This window comes from Artemia franciscana, chromosome 17, assembly GCF_032884065.1.
Source record: "Artemia franciscana chromosome 17, ASM3288406v1, whole genome shotgun sequence".
Lineage (NCBI taxonomy): Eukaryota > Metazoa > Arthropoda > Branchiopoda > Anostraca > Artemiidae > Artemia > Artemia franciscana.
The window spans coordinates 20,580,661-20,596,092 of NC_088879.1; the positions used below are offsets into that span (position 1 = coordinate 20,580,661).

Here is a 15,432-nt window from a genome sequence, read left to right on the forward strand (position 1 = left end):
TTAAGTTTAACACAGTTCACCTCCCTAAGGTAATAATGTAAAAGGATGTATGATTGGTCAGACCAGAACAGTGTTTCATTACATTAGCCATTATCAATCTCATGTAACTGAACCAGGTATGGAACTTTGCCTCACAGAGGTCGGGGGAGCATGACGGCCCCAAGTCCGTTAAATAAAAAGTTGGAAACAACACTGTGGAACCCGAGGGATTACCTTCAGGTGGAAAACACCTGCCACTGAAGCATCTTTGACACTCTATATGCCATTCCTAGATCAGGAAGATTTTAGATAACCTTAAGTAGCCATTAGCTCAGTCTGCTCAGACGTTAGCACTAATAGTTTCAAATTTGAATTGAATCTAGAATAAAACTATTAGCTTCCTGTAGTCATCACATAACGAAGCTTCATTGAGTGACCTCAAGTCATACCCGTATCAGAGTTGAAGTTAATGTGTACATCTAGATATATCCAAAATTTTGCTGATTGTGGCGATTTTTATTTTATTTTTTGTAAATAGTTCTCATCAACAGATGGCTTGTAATAGTAAAAGAAAGGGTGAGTAAATAAAATCAGCCGGCTTGCCTGTTGAGGTCTGCTTTATTTCAGTGGCTGAAAGTTTTTTTGGTCTTGGGGTTTGTCTGTTCCTTGGTTTTAGTCATTATGTCTAGCTAGTTCTGCCTTGGAATTTATTCATTACTTCATGTTACCAAAGAAAAATTAAGTCTTAAATATTTCCATAAAAATGAATGAAATGCTCTTGTCTTCAATTTTTTAGTAAATGCTTTTGTTGACAAAATGCAGATATTTCCACCTAAGTGTTACTATAAACACAAGATTTCTTATGCAAGTAAACTTTGATGCTTTTATTTTCAAAAAAGCTTTGTGGTTTGAAATATCTATTTTATATATATTCAGCTTTCTTTTTTTATAAATACCTTTTTCTTTTTTAATGATATACACAGCCACATTTCCCGAAATGAAAGAAAATTACTGTGCAAAGAAAATTAAAAAGACAATATTACTTATGTGAGCAAAAACTTTCTTTTTTATGGCACTTGATATCTACCAAGTGACATATAGCGATGACAAATTCTGTCGGTTGGTCTGTTGGTCTGTCTGTCCTGGTTTTGCTACTTTAGGCACTTCCAGGTAAGCTAGGACAACGAAGTTTGGCAGGCGTATCAGGAACCAGACCAGATCAAACTAGAAATAGTCGTTCCCTCGATTCGACCATCTGGGGGTGAGTGGGGGGATGGTTAAAATGGAAAAAATTGAAAAAAGGAGGTATTTTTACTTACGAACAGATGATTAGATCTTAATGAAATTTGATGTTTAAAAGGATACCTTGTCTCAGAAATCTTATTTTAGATCCCGACTGGATCAGGTGACATTGGGGGGAGTTGGGGTGGGGAAACCTAAAATCTTGGAAAACGCTTAGAGTGGAGGGATTGGGATGAAATTTGGTGGGAAAAATAAACACAAGTCCTAGATACGTGATTGACATGACCGGAATGGATTGCTCTGTTTGGGCGAGTTGGGGGGGGGGTTAATTAAAAAAAAGAGGTATTTTTAATTTTAGAAGAAGTGATCAGATCTTAATGAAATTTCATATTTAGAAGAACCTGGTAAATTAGATCTCTTATATTCAATCCCGACCGGATGCAGTGTCATTGGGCAGGTGGACCAGAAACCTTGGAAAACGCTTAAAGTGGAGAGATCAGGATGAAACTTGGTGGAAAGAATAAGCACAAGTCCAAAATAAGTGACTGACATAACCGGACTGGATCCGCTCTTTTTGGTGGAGTTAGGGAGGGGGAGTAATTAGGAAAAATTTGAAAAAATGAGGTATATGTAACTTACAAACGGTAGCTCAGATCTTAATGAAGTTTGATATTTAGAAGGATCTTGTGCTTTAAAACTCTCATTTTAAATCCCAAATTTGTCTTCGAAAGTTACAAACCTGAGAAAATTTGCCTTATTTTGGAAAATAGGGCGAAACACCCCTAAAATTCATAGAATCTTAACGAAAATTGCACCACCGCATTCAGCGTATCAGAGAACCCTATAACGAAAATTATGACGATCACAGGTGCGTGTTTATTTCTTTTTCTTTTCTTTTCCCCAGGGGTCATCGTATCGATCAAGTGGTCCTTGGATGTCGCAAGAGGGCTCATTCTAACGGAAATAAAAAGTTCTAGTGCCCTTTTAAGTGACTGAAAAAATTGGAGGGCACCTAGGCCCCCTCCCACGCTCATTTTTTCCCCAAAGTCAACGGATCAATATTTTGAGATAACCATTTTGTTCCACATATTCGAAAACCATAATAACTATGTCTTTGGGGATGATTTACTCTCCCACAGTCCCTGGGGGAGGGGCTGTGAGTTACAAACTTTGACCAGTGTTTACATACAGTAATGGTTAGTTGGTTAGTTTTGGTTGGGGGCGGGGTTGAGGGGAGGAGGCTATGTGGGCGGATCTTTCCTTGGAAAAATATGTCATGGGGGAAGAGAAATTCAATGATTAGGGCGGAGGATTTTCTAAAATTACTATAAAAAACAATGAAAAAATAAACATGAAAACGTTTTTTCAATTGAAAGTAAGGAGTAGCATTGAAACTTAAAACGAACAGAGATTATTACGCATATGAGGGGTTCTAAAAATACTTTAGCATAAAGAGCGACGTATTTAGGAGGAGATAAATACGTCGCTCTTTATGCTAAAGTATTTTTACTAATTTCAACTATTTATTCTACGGCCTTTGTGATTCAGGGGTCATTCTTATAGAATTGGGACAAAACTTAAGATTTAGTGTAAAGAGCGAGGTATGGACGAGGGGACAAACCCCCTCATATACATAATAAAGATATAAGAATATAAAAGTTTGTTACGTAAGTTAATTCTTAAGTTACGTATATTTTTTACTAACAAAAACGTTCGTTAAAAATTAAAAGTTCTAGTTACCTTTTTAAGTAACCGAAAAATTGGAGGGCAACTAGGCCTCCTTCCCCACCTCTTATTCCTCAAATTGTCTGACCAAAACTAAGAGAAAGCCATTTAGCCCAAAAAAGAATTGTTATGCTTATTTAATTTTAATAATTTATGTGTGGAGAGCCAAAATCAAACATGTATTAATTCAAAAACGTTAAGAAATTAAATAAAAAAAACTATTTTTTTACTTGAAAGTAAGGAGCGAAATTAAAACTTAAAACGAACAGAAATTACTCCGTATATGAAATGGGTTGTCCCCTCCGCAATTCCTCGCTCTTTACGCTAAAGTTTGACACTGCCACAATTCTACTTTTTAAAACAATTAAAAGTTTTAGCGTAAAGAGCGAGGCGTTGAGGAGTGGACAACCCATTTCATATACGGAGCAATTTCTGTTCGTTTAAGTTTCAATGTCGCTCCTTACTTTCAGTTAAAAAAAATAGTTTTTTTTATTTAATTTTAGCTTAAGAATGGGTGACCGGATCTTAATAAAATTTGATATTTAGAAGGAACTCATGTCTCAGGGCTCTTATTTCAAATCCCGACCAGATATGTTGACATTGGGGGGGAGTTGGAGGAGGAAACCGGACATCTTGGAAAACGCTTATAAATATCATAGATATGTGGTTGACATTGGTAGGCGTGTCAGAGAGCTGCACAAATTGACTTGATAAAGTCGTTTTCCCCGATTCGACCATCTGGGGGGCTGAAAGGAGAGGAAAAATTAGAAAAATTGAGGTATTTTTAACTTACGAGTGGGTGATCAGATCTTAATGAATTTTTATATTTAGAAGGACCTCGTGACTCGGAGCTCTTATTTTAAATTCCGATTGGCATTAAGCCTCTGATTTTCCTTTTAAAGCAATCTATTTATTCTTAGAATTTTGCTAGAGCTCATACCATATGAGCTCTTGGCTCTTTTGACCTCGTCACAAATGCCATATGAGCTCTTAGCTCTTGTTTGTCAAAGATTTTTGTGTTTTGAAATATGCGTTCCATATCTATTGGGATTCTATTATATAGAAACATTTTTTTCCTTCTTTTAAGATAGTCACAGCTGTATGTCATGAAATAAAAGGAACTACTGCACGAAGCAAATTAAAAACCCTGATTTACATATGTGAGAATGTTTTTTTTTTTCAAAGGAATTTTGTTGTTTTGAAATATATAGTTTCATGCATTTTCAAATCTCTTTTTTTCATAATATACTATTTCCCTTTTTAAAGATCTACAAAGTTGCAGGTAATGATATAGAAGAAAATTACTATGCACACAATAAAAACTCAGAATTACTTTTTTGAGGAAAACTTTGATTTTAAAAAATTAAATTATTTAGCTTGAATGTGTAGGCTACTTCAAATATATTCTTATTTATTTTTTAAAACTTTATTCGTTTTTAGAGATGTACAGTGCTGCAGGTCATTAAATAATAAGAAATTAATTCAAAGAAAAAATGTAAAATTCAAAATTACTTATAAAACTCCGACTTTTAAAAAAGAAATTTTTTGATTTGAAAAATGTATTTTCAACCATAGTCAGAATTTTTTCATAAAGCAGCTTTTTCCTTTTTGTTAAAGGTATACACAGCTGCAAATAATGTCATAAACGAAAATGGCAAAAATATAAATTTCAAAATAAATAAATGAACTTTGCATAAGAAAAAAAATAAAACATATTACTTATTTGTGGCAAACTTCGATTTTTTTTTCAGAGAAATTAGATAGTTTGAACATTTATTTCGACTAGTCTTAGTTTTTTTTTCAATAATTTTTTTCTTTTTAAAGACATGCACAACTGCAGGTCATGAAGTAAAAGAAGTCTAACTCTTTCTTTTCAAAACCTATTCAAAACTCTGGTCAACTCCTTTTTTGTCCAGAAAATAATGACATCAATGCTGTGAAAAAAGTCTTTTTTTCGCAAAGTTTAATACCCTCTGTCAACTTCTATTGAATTTATTCCAATAAAGCTACAAGAAAAGTTCAAAACCTATATGCCCAATGAATCAAAAGGCTTTGTAATGTCAGGAAACAAGGTATAGTCTTCAAGGCAGACACTGGGCGATCGGGTAGCATGGGGGTGCAAAGCACATGACTCTTTGTAGTTTCCACATAGTTCCAACGGGGCAAAGTGTCCTTGCACATGTATTTTCTTCACCTATAAAGACAAATGTATTCGTTTCATGACTTTTTTTCTACTTTGACTCTAACATAAAAGTATTTTTAGAGGTTTATACTATTTAAGGTAATAGTTCAAAGTTTCCATCGGATATCTGAAGAGGGCTGCCATAAACAGCACAGGAGAGGAATAGATTATCCTTCGACTGCTTTTCAACACCCCCCTCAATATACCCTGAAAGTTTCAACTTGATACTCTCAGGTGCTCTTAAGATATTGCCGGTATTCTTTTTCGATAAATTTAATGGAGATAGCATAATTGGATTTAGTTTGACATACCCTTAAACACTCCCTGAAATCTCACGCATTAATACCCTTAGCCTATTCGGACACACCCAGAATTAAAGATTCTTCTTCTTCTTAATGATAAATCCTGTATGTAAACAGTGGGCATAACTTATAATTTTTAATCCTTGCCTTAGGGCTATGGGGGGTACAGAATCCTTGGTGACATAGCTATTAGACCTTTTGACTATTTTGAACGAAATGACTTTTTCAATATTTTGATCAGTGTTAATGGGGAGATGCATTTAAAAGGAGCAAGGGGACTGGTTGCTCTCCAATAACTCTTGAACATCGCCTCAAGATACCCAGAAATTTCAACTTAATACCCTCAGTCATCCCTTATATATTGCTGATACGTCCTTTTGACAACAAGTATCCACTTAGTAGGTTTTGATTGTGTTCAAAATGCCTCTCAACATTTCTTAGGTTTTATCTTTATACCCTGACCCTTTGTGGAGACACAGGATCAAACTGCCCTTTTTTCTCAATTAAAAACCTTATATGTTATCAATGAACAACTTGCATAACTTACAGCCCTTGCCCCGGGATTTGTGAGGGATTTTGTCTACTCCAGAGGTAGTTATTAGACCTTTGGACTATTTTGAACAAAATGGGTCTCTCAAAGTTTTGGTTGAATGTCCTGGGGGAAAAGAGCTTGGGAGAGTGCCAATTGCCCTCTAATCACTTTTGACTCTTAAAGAAAGCCCTTTCAATTTCAAATCAAATGAGTTGTACTCCGAAATTTATACAACTGCCCCTTCAATATGAAGTGACTCTGGGGAGAAAAATAATAAGATTACATTGAAGCTTTATGGCTCTTTATTATTGGTAACGCTACAGTGTTGCCTTTGACTGGTAATGTACGGTTTGTTATTAGAACATTTTTTTTCAATCTCATGGAAGAAGCCTGTGTATTCGTTTGAATCTTCTTTTAAAATTATAAATTCTATCATTAATGTATTGATTTCCATGAGAGCTAGCCAATTTTCATATGTGATCTGAGATTTAAAATCGGAAAGTTCATCATCAAAAATATGTCGATAAGTGAATTCAATTACAGAAGAATTATGACCAAACCTAGAAAGAGATTTCATTCATAAAAAAAATAATAGCTTCCCCCCCAAAGTCAAAAGGACTACTGGGTTATAGAAAGTATGTCTATTTTTGCAAATGAAATCAGGGATACAAATTTGTTGTTGTTGTCGTCATTTTTATTATCTGTTTTAAGCTAACGGAATTCCGAAGCAAACTGGGTGCCGTAAACATAAATATATATATATATATATATATATATATATATATATATATATATATATATATATATATATATATATATATATATATATATATAAATCTGCTTCTTCTCATTACAAACTAGATCAACATTGCATGGGCAACGTAAGGTATTGCGGCAACGTTTATTCGGCTTCACCGAGCAACGTGTTGCGAGAGCAACTCTACGGTTTTCTTTCCTTGCGTCGATTAGATGCTGAAGTTGTTAATCTGTAAGGATCTTAAAATAAACAAGGCCCCTACATGTCTTACCAGTGGAACCAAATTGATCTTACCATCAAATACACCGGAAACAAATCATTGGTACATATAGTCTATGATTTGTTTTCTACTAAGCCAAAGTGAGGGTATAATAGAATAAAAATGTTTGTAGGAAATCTCTGAACCACATTGGTTTCTATGTCCAAGAAAAGCCCTCAAATATTGTTTTCCCAATTAAAATTATTAAATTACTTTAAATTATAATTTATTTATTAATTAATTATTTATTAATAAATTATTAAATTAATAAAAAAATTTAAATAAATTATTTATAAAAAAATTATTTATTAATTTAAATTATTTTAAATTATATCAATTTTGTGAACCTGAGAGTGGACCTCTATTGCAGTCACTTTGTCGAAAGCACCCAAGATCAGACCCCTGAGCCAACTCCTCCTCAGTGCATCCCAAAGGGTGGAAATAGGAATTTCTTCATCCTCATAGCTGGTTTGGTCAACTTCATAAAGATTATTTTTGGAAAAAACATGGGAAAATATGGAAGACCAATGGAATTTGGGCTAGGCAATTTTGTTTTTTTTTACACATGGGAAGTATTAGCTATTTACTTGCCTGAAATCTCATTTTTGACTTGAGGCATCCCGGATTCAATGCACTTCAACCTCACCTTACTTGGAAATTATGTAAAACCAATCAAAAATCATGTAGGATGACAGGCGTATATGAGAAAAAAAGCGAATTTTGTACTCCATTATTAGGAGCAGAGAAAAAAGTTTTCCTCTTTCTTCTAGCACTTAACTCTAAGTCTGCTCTCTCCCTCCAAAAAACGTCCCGGTAAATTACGACTCGACCGCATCAGTCATGAGACAATACAGTGTATATTTACCAAAATATGTAGAGAATCCGTCACCTTTTCACAAATCCTACTGACGGTATGTAATCTCTAGAATGAGATATACTCGCTTACCTCTAGGCTTCAGGCATATAAAAGAAAAAATGTATACTATTGTTGAGCAACTGAAAGCGGCTGACTTTGATTGTAAAACTACTCTAAAGAAGTACTCGTTTCGCTCCCCAGTTGTTTAACAATACATGCTTGTTTTCAGGGTTATGATTGGCTGGGTTTAACGAAAATTCACCAACTATATACAGTAATTTTATTAACTTACTTAAAGCGAACCTTGAGAAAATAATTCTTGGAAGTTCCATAGTACAAAGTTTGCTTCACAGTACGTTTAGCACCCACATTGGCACTTTGACCTGCCTTTAGAAGAAAAAAAAAAGACAAGAAAAGCAAGAATGAGGTTTTATAAAGCTAAAGAAAATACTGGATGCAACAAAATGGATGCTTCGAGAAGACTGCATCTTCCCTTCTTCAACAATGAGAACATAGTTCAAAAAGACAAGTGACTCGCTTGTCTAGCTTCTAAATGAGAACATTGTTTGTCATTAGATTTTGGGTGATTGGCTGGCCTTTTTTGATTTGGGGTCGTTGTTTTTAATTCATTTATTTTTATTTTAGCCTTAGCCTAATTTTTATTTTCTTACGCGTTGTTATCGTTTTAATTCTTCCAATTTGGGCTTTTGTTTCATTTTGATCTCCACGCTGGTGTTTTTTTTGCCTTTTTATTGTTTTTGCTCAGAAAAAGTGAACATCTACTATTTTCGTTGACCTTGCCATTCTTACTTTTCCTCTCTCTTGTTTTTTAGTTTATCTAGTCAATCAGTGAAAACTGGTACCTTTAAAGAAATTCCAGTGATGAAAATTTTCTTCGCATAAAATTATTATATTATATAGTTTGTTTTCATCGTTTGCACAAATGCCCTGTTTTTGATTATCCTATAGGAAAACAAATCTTGGCCTGTCAGGTCGAGCAAACAAGGCAAATAAGAAATATTCACATAGGTTCGCACAATTTCATCCCCCAGGGGATGTATATCAGAATGGGGCATTTTTCAGAGGAGGGAAGGAGATCTCCTCGTAGAAAAATAATTTGCCCTCCCATTTACAAATATGAAAATAAAAATATCTGGGAATAATCCCTTCCTTGGATATTTCTTTCAAGAAGTCTCTAGAGGTGAGAGATGCACCTTTATCTTCCCATTGGCAAAAATGGTAAAAAATAAACACCAAAAAGTTTAGAAGATGCTAATTTTCTTGTAGAAGTTCGAGAAAAGACCAAGATTAGAATATTGGAAGCTTCAGTGATGACAGTTGTCAATTATGGCTTTGAAGCAAGGACGCTCCAAAAAGCAGATGAAGATTTGCTAGATGCTTTCCGGAGAAATTGCCAACGAATTGTTCTGGGTATTCGGCTGACTGACCGTGTTTTAAACAGTAGGATGTGTGAAAAGTGTGGTTCAATCCCGCTTTCTAAGGCTATAATGATAGAAAGGTTGAGATGGCTAGGGCATGTTCTGCAGATGAAGGATGATGGAATGCCAAAGATTGTTCTTTTTGGCAAACAGTCTAGGGCTAAACGGAAAACAGGTTGTCCACGGTTGGGGTGGGAGAATGTCATAAAGAAAGATTTGAAGGAAATGGGGACTTCCTGGGAGGGTGTAAAGAGGGAGGTTATCAATAGATTGGGATGGAGGTGAGGCGTGTGTAGCTGTGAAGGCCTCGGATGGCTGGGTGCTGCGGATGAAATTTGAAGTTGAACGAGAAGTTTGACTAGTGCTTAATGGGAAGTATTTTAACTAAAGCTAAAAATATTTAACTAGAAATACTTAACAGGCTATTTTTTAAATAGCTTACTTTTTTAATCCAGGAATAAAGTAGCTTATGCTTTTAAGCCAAGGAATAAAATAGTTTATACTTTTTATATCCATTTATACCGAAAAAGTTTGCCAGTTTGACAGAGTATTTGAACAGACAGGCTCCAATGCATCTGAAATGTTTCATTGACAAACCCTGCACACATGTTGTTTATTTGCTGTTCTGACTAATACTGAAAATTTGAGTGAATAGTTGAATATTAACTCTGGTGTTTGCCAATGATGTATTGTGTTCCCAGTACAGTGTGCTATTATCATAGACTGTATTCTTCTGATGTGGAACTTCATTGGTGGAATCCAGCTAAATCAAACCGTACTTTTCGTGACAAACTCAACAGAATTGAAATCGTTTCAAACATCATTTTGAAATGTGGGAGCTCCTCCTTAAGAATAGTTTTGTTTTAGTATTAATTCTGAGATGTTCATCGTAACCATCAATGCTGACTATTAGGGTGGTACCTGTAGTGAGGGGGGTTATCGCTTTTGAAATCCCCCCTCCGAAAAATTTGTCGGGATCGCACAAAGAAATATTCTTGTAAACGATTGGTGGGGTACATTATATCAAATTCCTAACCACCTCTATATAGAAAATATTCCATTAAAATGTATCTGCATTGTAGTTTGTTTCACAAAAGAACTTAACTTCACTTATTTAATGTGTTCTGAATAATACACAAGCACTGGTGATTCTTGTCTAATATGTAAATGGTATGTCAGAAGTTTAATTAGAACATATATCAACTCTTCTTCCAATTTCAATCTTTCCTAGTTACAAAAAAAAAAAAAAAATGAGTCTCAAATCCATATGCTAATTCATCAATAAAAAAGGTAAGCATATCATTTTTTTCATTGAATATGTAGCTTGACCATTATTGCAGTGAATTTTTATGTGAAGAAAAGGATACATGAATTCCAGTAAAATCTGAAAGTCTTGTTTTTCTAAAATGCTTTTCTTAATCTACACTCCTTCAAATTGCCTTTTTGTAATCATTTAGGAAGATATATGTTATTTAAAGGATCACTTGATCTTGTCATTCACAATTATTTTTTCGTTTTGTAGCTTCAAGTGTTCAAAATTAATCAGGTGGTTTGTAGCAACTTGTACAGTTTTGATAAGATCTGAATGAAGAACAGAAAAGCAAAGTCAGCAAAAAGTAGGATTTTTTGAAATTTTCCAAGAAATTAGAAAAAAATCATTTTACTCCTGTCTTCCAGAGAAGATAGATATTCAGGTTATATTTTATTTATTTATTTGGTTAAACAAGGCAGTTTTCTTGTCAAGTTTTAAGAAGAACATCTCTAAGTATTTTAGATACCTACTTCCAAGACATCAAAAATAAGCCCATAGCAAATATCATCTGAATAATTTGACAGCTTTAGAAGTTCCCTTTTGTGCTATCTATCTTGATTGAAACATGTGCCGACCAGGGACCATATTATTTATGCCGTAGATATATGTATATATTGAATTGACAAGGCTTTGCCTAATAATCTGTAAGAGATGTTTTTTTGATTCTTAAGTAACTGTTGTTAGTTTTTAGAATCATTGACACAATTCAGACTAGATATCAATTTTAACAAAAATCTCATCAAAGTTCCTCGTTATGTCTTTGTCATAAAGACAAGCAGCCAACGCTGGGGCCCGTGAAATGATTCTTGAGGTTTTGAATGACCTAAATATAACTGAGTAGTTTCCTTGTAGATAATGATGTCAAGACTATACCTTAGCAATCTGTTACACAGTGTCCACCGTGAAGATCTGGAAGATGAATTTAGCAAATATGGGGCTTTGAAGGACGTTTGGGTTTCCCAGAATTACCCTGGTTTTGTTCGTTTTGCCTATGTTGAATATGAAGATGAAACCAATGCCAACGATGCTGTCTCAAACATGAATGACGCAGAATATTTTGGATCAAGGATCAAGGTTGAGGTATCTTGTCTAAGCCGATTTTGAATCGAATGTAGATAAGGTTAAATTAGGCAATGATGTTTTAACAGCGGGATAAATTCAAAATTAAAAAAGCTTCATCAAACTTTGAACTGTTGGACTGCTTCAAACGTGGTGTTCCACTAAAAAAAGGTAAAAAAGAAAAAGAACGGAAAAATTTGTAGAATTGCAGTTTATGGCTAATTTCTAACTCCGGAAGTTGTGCTATATGAATAAAACTGGTAGGCTAGCAATAGATATAGCCTAAATTAGGCTACGTTGAAAACCTTGTTTAGACTAGGCTACATCTCTCAAACTGTAGGTCCGGAAAAGCCAATTCTCTGGACTCTTATGTTTTTATTGGATTTCTTAGCTTAATCACACTTACTAGTTATAGGATGAATCCTTGTTAAGACATTCTGTCTCTTTTCCTTGTGTTTTTAGAATTTGTTAATGTTTTTTTTTTACATATATTATCTTAATATTGATTCAAAAAATTAAAATATTTCCCCAATTTATGCATTTAGCCTGTATGTCAACCAAAGTGGCAGCATCAAAATGAATTCACCCTGCCTAGCTAATTTATTTGATTTTCCTTTGGAATTATTATTCCACTTAGAGTTAGTTTTGCATTAAAATTATTTTTTTGATGATGGAATTAGATTGTTTTGTGGGTACTGTGTATAAGTCAGATTTTTAAGAAAATTTTTCAAATTGAAAAAGTGATAGGCCTATTTGCAACTTTGGGTAAAATTCTAGTTGATTGACTTTTGGCTATCTTGGAAAGGGTTTAGGCTAGGAAAATGAAACTTTTAGGAATGAGGCTAAAGTATGTCCCAGGTAGGTATTTTGAAGTACCCACATCTACTCCTTCTCCCTCTAGATTGCCCTGACCTTTGATGACCTTTAAAAATATTTACATGATAAAATTTAAACCTTGCAAAATAGATCTTCTGCTTGAATGAAGTACAAAAAAATGTTTTCAGCTTCACAACTTTGCTCAATCCCAATTTATAAGGTTTTAAAGATATGCAAATACATTTCCTAAATTTTGAGAAAAACCATTGGTATGGCTTGGAATTCTGCTTAAATAACAGGAATTCCATTTTCAGAACTAAAGGCAGAGAAAAGGCAACTGGTAACTGAAAATTAAGGTAAAATGTTGTTTTGTCAAAATTTCAATAGGTATAGACCTGTCATCTAGGCAAATTTCAGGGCCCTCTACAGGGAGAAGGAGTAGAGCTGGGTACATCAAAATACCTTTCCAGGACATATTTTAACCTTGAGACCCATCCCTGAAAGTTTCATTTTCCTAACCTAACCCCTATCTGAGATAGCTAAAAGTCAATCAACTAGAATTTTACCCTACTTTGAATGTGCAATCTCAAAAGTATTGCCAGTTTCCCATAATACCAGATCATTGGAATATTGTCAATTGGTGTATGTGAGGCTCATGTCCAAGAGAAATAGGGAGAAATGGTGGCAGCTCAGGACTGTACCTTGTGGAAGATCTTTGGTTATTATAGTTTTGGGTGAGCAGGTTGAACCTATGCAAACAATGAAACTTTGATTTTCTATGAAAGATTTTATAAAGGATACTAGCTTTGGGGGTAATCCAAGACTTGCAAGTTTAACTAAAAGGATCTGATAGTTCATATTGTCATATGTCCCTTCAAAGTCTAGGAATACAGCAACTAGGACACTGTTTTTAGATAGAGATTCATTTATTCCATTTGTTAACAATAAGATAAGATAATATTTATTTTTAAAAGACTATCACAAGCTCTATAGAGCCAAATTTGCTTTATATATCAGTAAAAACTAAAAAAAAAAAAAAAAAAAAAAATCAAATTAGTACATTAAGCAAACACTTAAAATTAAAAAGAAATTAAAAAAGCAAAATCATCAAAGATAAAGGGCAAATAAGTAAACTTAACAATTAAATTATAAAAACATTGCAGTAAATCAAAAATACAAATGGCAATAGAGGAAAAGGGGAATTTGGCAAGTACATAATCACAAATTATTATTAAGGTGTTCCAGAATAAAGGGGATAAAACTTTTATGAAACCTTTCTGTAACAGCATGGATTGGAGAGTAAGTTGGGATTGCTAAGGGGGCTGACTGGGGGAGTCAGAGTCTAATGGGATTGTGAAAATCAGGGAGTAAATCCTCAGTATGGGGATTGGAAATGACTGATTTAGCAAAAAAAAAATTCCATCCTTTCTTTTAAGGTGGTAATGTGCAGCTTTAAGGAGAAAGGAGTACAGAATTTTGCCTTCTTTGTAAATGATCCCGAGCAAATGCTTTTGGACTGACTTGATTTTGTCACTAAGTTCATTTGAAAGTTACAAATGCCAGATTGGACATGCATATTCCAATAACAGCCTGATAAAGGATAAGTAAACATGGAGGGAATGTATCTTAGGACAATTAAATTTGTTTAGCAGCTTAAAAATGGATAGTGAAACATTTGCTTGTTTAACAATGTTGGAAACATGTGTGTCCCACTTATTATCATTAGAAATTGTGACACCAAGAAGCTTAAAATGTTTCCCTAGCATTTTGTGTGTGATCAGGTTGCAAAAAAAAGGAGTAGATTTCAAGAAGTTGATCATCATTATCTTGTGATTCAGTGGGATTTACTGTCATATTTAGATTCTTAGAAACATCTGAACATTGGGCTAGGATTTCAATGGGGTCACTTTTAATATTCCTATGACATACTTCAAGGATTGACAAGTCATCCACATATTTTCATCTTTGGGGAATTCCTTCCCCAAAGATGCATGCAGCATCTGTTGAGGAGCAGTCCAACTAAGAGGAGAGGACATCAAAGATACTGCATCACAGAAAAGACCTAATTTCTGCTATTTTGTGCTGCAAATCAAGATTTTTGGCCTAAACAGCAAAATTTTACTGAGAAAAAATATGAGATGGGCTGTCAGTTTAAAGTTTGGTCATTGGAAAGGTATACACATAACCTTCAATTTTTCAGACCTTTGACCAGCAAAGTGACAAATGTAATTTTGTGTTGCAAAATAGAAACCCTGGCCCAAACTGGGCCAAATCCTATCAAGCTTCTGAGAAAGCCAGTCACTTTAAAGTTATTTGGCAAACTATATAAACAGTTCCCTCCTAGTTTCAGCAGCTATATTACCATATTGTGTTTAATTGCTCTGCTACTGCCTGAACATTGACTCAATCCATATAAAATGAAGTGCTATTATATAGAATGTGCATACAGTATTACTGAAGGTTATACTATATAGTATTGCATTACTACAAAATTTATTGTTAGTTCAAAATGGGTAGAATGCAAGATTGGAAGATCTTTTTTGAGGGTGGAAATGGTGCCTGATCACTCACAAAGTGAACTTTTAGTGCTAAATTTTTTAGAGGTATTTCCGAATTTTGCAACACAGTGTCTTAAACTTTCTAGGTATGTGCATGGAAATTTACTTCACCTTTTTTCTTCTGAAAAAATTCTCATGTATTTGAGTTTTCTAGTATCTCATGTTTTTGGGCTTCATTAGTATATTTCTGAAACTTTTGAAGTGGAGGTGCTCGTTTCTGTTTCTGCATTTTCTATCAGGCGTTTTATGGTCACAAGGCCCAAACCTTCACAAAACAAATTTATTAAGGCCAATTTTTGCAACAGGTATTTCCAAACTTTTTGAGACTCAGTGTTGTAGCAATATTTGTATCTTTGGTCATTAGAATGAACAGAATGTTCATTCTAATGACCAAAGATTTCATTTTTCTTTTCT

At 34.1% G+C, this 15,432-nt stretch overlaps 2 protein-coding genes across 6 annotated transcripts in view; one reads left to right on the forward strand and one right to left on the reverse strand.

Moving 5' to 3' along the window:
- Window positions 1-4,922: 4,922 nt before the first annotated feature.
- Window positions 4,923-15,432, reverse strand: part of LOC136037985 (WASH complex subunit 4-like) — a 444,769-nt gene continuing 434,259 nt past the window's right edge. For all 5 annotated transcript variants that reach the window (XR_010620101.1, XR_010620100.1, XR_010620102.1 and 2 more), the window contains one exon: window positions 4,923-5,140. The gene's annotated coding sequence lies outside the window, so the exon portion shown is untranslated. The remainder of the gene's footprint in view (window positions 5,141-15,432) is intronic.
- Window positions 11,407-15,432, forward strand: part of LOC136037984 (uncharacterized) — a gene marked incomplete in the record, with an annotated part of 138,830 nt that continues 134,804 nt past the window's right edge. Inside the window, 1 exon segment of the mRNA XM_065720887.1 lies at window positions 11,407-11,665. Coding sequence (XP_065576959.1) covers window positions 11,441-11,665 — 225 coding nt within the window.